The sequence below is a fragment of the Physeter macrocephalus genome, chromosome 17 (genome assembly GCF_002837175.3).
Source record: "Physeter macrocephalus isolate SW-GA chromosome 17, ASM283717v5, whole genome shotgun sequence".
Lineage (NCBI taxonomy): Eukaryota > Metazoa > Chordata > Mammalia > Artiodactyla > Physeteridae > Physeter > Physeter macrocephalus.
The window spans coordinates 11729727-11736332 of NC_041230.1; the positions used below are offsets into that span (position 1 = coordinate 11729727).

Here is a 6606-nt window from a genome sequence, read left to right on the forward strand (position 1 = left end):
TCGAACCTGTGTCCTCTCCCCTGGCAGCTGGATTCTTAACCACTGCGCCGCCAGGGAAGTCCCTATAATGTTATTATTTTTATTATTGTTAACTGTTCCTATCATTATTAGCTCAGAGGAGAGGGACGGTACACCTGGGAATACTCAGGGATTGCAGGGGTGTCAGAGGCCCTAGAAGGAGGGTGCTGGCCAGCATGGCCCCAGGGCCAGGGTCTGTGCCAGGTGTGGGTGGTGGGTGTGGAAAGGGGTGACGGTGAGTCACCAGGGCCAGCCACGCCCTGCTTCTATTTAAGGTCCCGGCAGCCATACCCACCACCGCCACTGCCTGTCCGCCGTTCCAGCCATGGCACCGTCTTATGTGAGTGCTCCGGGGGTGGCGAGGTGTTGGACCCAAGGCTGCACCGGCATGGGGTAGAGGCTGGGGCTTGGCTGAGGTCTCCTGTTTCAAGGAGAAAGTGGGTGTTCGGGTGTGCTATGACGTTCTGGGCTGTTCTTTCTGGTTGACCCAATCCATCCCATGCTCCCGTCTCCCCCTTGGTGTTTCCCCCTTACTTTCTACCTCTCTGAGTATCTTCCTGTCGATTCTTTGCGTTCCTCTCTCCAGCCCTTTCCCTACGCCTGGCCCTCTTTCCTCTGCCTCTGTGCCCTTCTGCTCTCTGACTCTGCCGGTCTGGGTCCCGGTCGTGTTCTCCCCGGCGCTGACCCATCTGTCTCTCTCCTCTGCCTCCCTGATCCCCTTTGGCCCCCGCACTCCTGCTGCTGTAGAGCGTGCCCTACACGACCCCGCTGCCCGAGGGCTTCGAAGTCGGCACCGTGCTGAGAATCCGTGGTGTTGTCAACCAAGAGGCTGACAGGTGAGACCTCCAAGCCTCAGCGGTAACGGGTGGCAGGTCTCCAGGCTCAGCTGACCCCACTTGTTACAGCGCAGAGAACGAAGCCCCAGGCCAACTTTACTCACCAGGATCTTGGAATCCCCAAGCTATTTCCCACCTTCTGGAATCTGATGTCTTTACTCATTTGTCCCAGGACAGTGTACCTGGGGTCCCTACATCCTTCTAAGAATCTAGTGGGTTCCGGGACAATCCAAGGTTCTTACTTACAGTAAGACTTCCAGTCTGAGTCTGAAGCAACTGTGGAAACACAGCCTGTGAGTCAGAGGTGCCCTGGGCCCCTGGGAGGCCTCAGCAATCACACCTATGACTTCCTGGGTCGGGAGCTTCAGGATTTCTGGGAATCTACGATGCCTGGGAATACTGGGGTCCCTGGCATTGTTCCCAGCCCTCTGAGGACTGGGGGCTCAGGAGCACTCTGGTTGGGAACCGGAGAACACTTGGGAACCAGGAGCACCCTGGTCTTCAGGACCATGACTCCTTGGCAACTCCCAGACTCTGGAAGTGAGGGGGACCCAGGCCATAGTACGGTGAGCCTCGCCTAGGTGGGTGTGTGTCCAGGTCCCCGGTTGGTTTCTGGATGTCCTGGAATCCGGGCTCCTTGGCCTCCAGTCCAGCACCCCTCCTTCACTGGCGAGCGGCTCTCAGGTCCCTGGAAACTTGGGTGTGCTCTGGCAATCGGTAAGTCCTGCCTCCGACGCCCCCGCCCATCCGCCACCTACCAGGTTCCACGTGAACCTGATGTGCAGTGACGAGACGGACAGTGAGATCGTCCTGCACTTCAACCCCCGGCTGGCTGAATCCACGGTGGTCATCAACACCATGGAGTGCGGCGCCTGGGGCTCAGAGGAGCGCGTCCTCGGCGGCGCCTTCCACCGTGGGCAGCCCTTCGACCTGCCCACCATCGCCATGCATGAATGCTTCAAGGTGCGTCTCTGCCACAGGGGTGGCCGCCAACACCCAGGTCTCTTGCCTTGGCAAGGCCAGGAAGGCCCTTGGCGGAGGTGGGGGGCAGAGGCACGGCCAAGGCTGGGCAGGGCGTCCCCAGTCCCTCACCTCCCCTGGCGCAAGCGCACTAGAGGGCAGGCGTATGGCGGTGGCAAGGACGCGAGAGCAAGAGCCCAAAGGGTGGGTGTCCAGCGGGGAGGCGTGGACATCCCGGACCCTATCCCTGTCCACGGGCTTCTGACGTAGCGGCTCTGGGGCGGGGGAATGGATGCGTTGGGAGACAGGACCCAAAATAAGTCCCAGCAGGGAGCGGTCGCTGTAGACCCTCCAGCTCCCAGGCCGTTCTCCACTTTCAATCTGTGCGTCACAGTGAGGCGGTGGACGCGGGCACCGTGGAGACCACATCCACCGCCAAAGCTTAAAAAGTACTCCCGCGCCAACGATGAACTCTTTGAATCCTCACGGCAAGGGCTTAGAATCAAGAGTAGCCCTTTTCCTTAAGGCGGGGTTGCGTGGGTGACGAGGTCACGCAGCGTGGGTACGAGTCGGGAATGAGCCCGCAGTCGCCTCGGCAACCGTAAACCTGTCTCCTCGCCCCTGCAGGTTGTGGTCGGGGACTCGGAATCCCACGAGTTCATCTACCGGCTCCCACCAAAGCGCGCGCGCTGCTTGGAGGTGGGCGGGGACGTGAAGCTGGATTTGGTGAAGATCTTCTGAGCCTTCCCACGAGGGCGGGTGGGGACGGGGCGCAGGGGTCTTGGGTGGCAAATAAAGTCTTATAGCTTCTCGTCTGTGCGCCTCCTGTGTGTCTGTGTCTCCTTCATATAGACGAGAATAGCAGGCTCAGGGAGGTGAAGACACTGACTAAGGGTCACACAGCGATTGCGTGGCCGGGGCGGGTCCGGGTCTGGATCTCCAAGGGCACTTTGTGTCCCTGCAGGCCTGAGGAGGGTCACGATCTGGCGGGGGTGGGGCTTTGGCTTGCCCTCCTGCAGCACTTTGCAAAGCAGCCAGGTGGTAATGCGGTGGAGGGCGACCTTAGGGAATTTGCAGGGGCCCAAGCCATCCCTTGGCGCCCGCCCCGTGGGTGTAACGGACCCCCCAGTCGGTACTTCTGCAAACAGGTCTCTTGGAGACCCCAGCCTCGCGGAGAAGATGCGTTAATCTCCGGCTCCCCGCGCCGATGCCCGAGGCTTCAGGCCTCTCCCCTGCTTCCCCGGCCTCCCGGCGCCTGCAGACAGGTGGCGCGGGGAGGGGCTTGGAAGCCAGTCAGGGCGTCGCCGTCCTCTCATCTGTCCCCGAGTTGGGACAGGCCCCGCCAGTTCGCGCCCCGAGGCAGACGCGTACTGCAGCGACACGGGACGCGAAGGGCCGTGCTCCTGTGACCCCGCTGCTGTCTAAAGCGCCGTTCTCACACTTCTTCCTCCTCGGCTCACTCAACGGCCCTGCGACCCCGGCCCTACCCGAGGGATTCTGGAGGGGGAACGGGGAGCGGGGTACATACAGAAGACCAGTCAGCCCTGAGTGCCAGGTGGGGATTTTCTGGTTTCGGGGGGGTGGTTGGGTTGTCCCTAAAAGGCCACTCGTGGGAGAGGAGCCCGGTCCACGGGAGCGCCCCTGAGTCCCGCACCCACAAAGCACTCGCATCGGGTGTGGCTCTCAGCAGCGGACACACAGGGGCTTGGAAGGCGCGTGCCAGCAGCGCACCACGTGTTGGAAAGTCCGGAGCCGCGCCCCTGCCGGATGTTTCTCGGCCTGGAAGCTTGCGAAACCAGTGACATGTTGCCCCCTCCTGGCCGCTGCTAACATTGCACTCTTGGCAATCAGGAGCAGGAGCCTGTTTTCCTTGGTTTCACCTTAAAGGGAGGTGGAAAATCCTGTGGGACCACCAAGCCTGGGCGCCAGTTCGAACCCTTTCAGGACCTGAGCTTTTTCTGTACTTTGCCAGACGCCTATAGCTACCTTTCCCCATGCCGGCCCTTCTGAATATGTTTCTGGGGGGCAGTGGAATGAGGGGCCCCCTGCGGAGACCTGAGAAAATCTGGCATCCCTTGGGACTCCAGGGCTCATTGTTAAGTGAATTAATTTTTATTTTCATGTGTGTTTTCATGTAGTTATTGAACATTAAAAAATGTTTGTAAAGATAACATACTATACGGTTCGAATTTCAAAAAGTACAGTGGAAAGTAAGGCACTATTGACACAATCACAAAGGGGGCTGGATTCTCCCGTTTAGATGGTGATGATTCATCACGGTTAATTTCCTGGCTTTCACCTCTGTCTTACCGTGTATATAGTGGAGAATGTTCTTATTTATACAAAATACAAACTATCTGGAGATAAAGAGGCAGCATGTTGGCAGCTTATTCATAAATCGTTCAAGAAAAAACTGAAGTTTATCCTGTACTTAAAGCTTTTTGTCATTTCAAGAAATATATACATATATATATACATTATATCATATATGTATGATATGATCTTATATGTAGAATTCCCTAAAGATTCTCCCCCCTATTGCTAAAACTTGAATGAATGAATTCAGGAAAGTAGCGGGACACATAGTCAACACACAAAACTCAGCTGCATTTTCCTACACTGAGACTTTGTTTTTGTAACAGAGATATATATATACTGCTTCATTCATTTTGCTGGCTTCCCAGGGCTCCACTGCAAGGAGTAGCACAACTAAAGTCACTTGAACCCGCTGGATGTCTACTGGTGTCACATCATCTCCTACATACAAACTACACTTCAGTGAGTTTCCTTGGACCTACCTACATCAGCCCAAAGCTTTGACCTTTTTTATAATCTCCACTGTGATTAGAAAATATATGCATAAAAAAAGAAGGAAAATATATGCACACTTATTGTACGGTTTTGAATAAGAATTTTTCAATCACCTACAATTTTACCACCCTGAAATAATCACTCAATATATTAGTGTGTTTCTTTCTAGTCATTTTTCTATAATAATTTATCTACATTGTACATTTTGGGGAAAATTGGAATATGTATATTTATATACCTATTTAGCTAACATTTCCTGAGTCCCTACTCTGTGTTAGTCACTGTGCTAACCATTTGTTCAATCCTTAAAATGACTCTCTGAGATACTTTTTTTTCATTTATAGAAAGACAATATTTTTTATTTAAAAATTTTTTTTAATTTTTTAATTGAAGTATAGTTGATTTACAGTGTGTTAATCACTGCTGTACAGCAAAGTGATTCAGTTATATATATATACATTCCCTATTTATTTATTATTTATTTATTTAGGGCTGCACTGGGTCTTTGTTGCTGTGAGCGGGCTTTCTTTAGTTGCGGCGAGCAGGGGCTACTCTTTGTTGTGGTGCGCGGGCTTCTCACTGCAGTGGCTTCTCTTGTTGCGAAGCATGGGCTCTAGGTGCGTGGGCTTCAGTAGTTGTGGCATGAGGGCTCAGTAGTTGTGGCACGCGGGCTTAGTTGCTCCGGGGCATGTGGAATCTTCCTGGACCAGGGATCGAACCAGTGTCCCCTGCATTGGCAGGCGGATTCTTAACCACTGCGTCACCCGGGAAGCCCCCCGTTTTAATTAGATTGTTTGTCTTCTTATTATTGAGTTATGAGTTCTTTAAATTTTCTGGATATAGTCCTTTGCCAAATATATGTATTGTGAATTTGTAATATGTATTCTCCTCTATGTAAACACAGACTAAAAACAAAAGACTAATTTTTTTTCATTTTTTAAACTGTGCCTTTCTCAGAGCAGAAGTGTTTAATTGATGAATTCCACCATATCAGGTTTTTTTTTTTTTTTTTTTCTGTTATGGTGTGTGCCTTTGTGTCCTATTTAAGAAATCATTGGAAATTCCCTAGCGGTCCAGTCGTTAGGACTCGGCACTTTCACTGCCAAGGTCCAGGTCCAATCCCTGGTGTGGGAACTAAGATGCTGCAAGCCTCTCAGCACGGCCGAAAAGAAAAAGAAAAAAGAAAAAAGAAAAAAAAGAAATTTTTGTCTACCTAGGGTCACAATTTTTAAAATGTTTCCTTCTAGCTGTTTTATAGTTTTAGCACATATGCTTGGGTCTATGATCTATTTTTAGTTAATTTTTTGTATGGTGTGATGTAAGGGTTGCGGTTCACTTCTTATCATATGGACTTCTAGCTATTTCAGCACCACTTGTTGAAAAGATTGTCTTTTCTCCCATTGAATTACCTTGACTATTTTGTCAAAAATTAATTGACCACATATGTGTGTGTTTATTTCTGGCCTCACTAGTCTTCTGACTCCTTGGTCTTTTTGTTTACCTCTATGCCAATATGACACTTCTGATTTCTGTAGTTTTATAGTAAGTCAGAAATCACATAGTGGGCTTCCCTGGTGGCGCAGTGGTTAAGAATCTGCCTGCCAATGCAGGAGACATGGGTTCGAGCCCTGGTCCAGGAGGATCCCACATGCTGCGGAGCAACTAAGCCCGTGTGCCACAACTACTGAGCCTGCGCTAGAGCCCGCGAGCCACAATGAGGATCCCCCATGCCCTGCGGAGCAACTAAGCCCGTGTGCCACAACTACTGAGCCTGCGCTAGAGCCCGCGAGCCACAATACTGAGCCCACGTGCCACAACTACTGAAGCCTGTGCGCCTAGAGCCCGTGCTCCGCAACAAGAGAAGCCACAGCAATGAGAAGCCCGCGCACCACAACGAAGAGTAGCCCCTGCTAGCCACAACTAGAGAAAGCCCGCGTGCAGCAACAAAGACCCAATGCAGCCAAAAATAAATAAATAAAAT

The 6606-nt window shown here is 52.1% G+C and overlaps 1 protein-coding gene across 1 annotated transcript; it reads left to right on the plus strand.

Moving 5' to 3' along the window:
• The first annotated feature begins 289 nt into the window (after positions 1–289).
• On the plus strand, positions 290–2593 carry LOC112067176 (galectin-7-like). The gene is made up of 4 exons (XM_024132351.3): positions 290–358; positions 766–854; positions 1616–1817; positions 2442–2593. The coding sequence occupies exons 1-4, from the start codon at positions 344–346 to the stop codon at positions 2553–2555; spliced, it is 420 nt and encodes a 139-aa protein (XP_023988119.1). The 5' UTR covers positions 290–343; the 3' UTR covers positions 2556–2593.
• The last annotated feature ends 4013 nt before the right edge of the window (positions 2594–6606 follow it).

Coding starts and splice junctions, on each gene's coding strand:
- LOC112067176 (XM_024132351.3), top strand. Junction 855..1,615: donor GTCAACCAAGAGGCTGACAG/GTGAGACCTCCA, acceptor GCCACCTACCAG/GTTCCACGTGAACCTGATGT. Junction 1,818..2,441: donor CCATGCATGAATGCTTCAAG/GTGCGTCTCTGC, acceptor TCGCCCCTGCAG/GTTGTGGTCGGGGACTCGGA.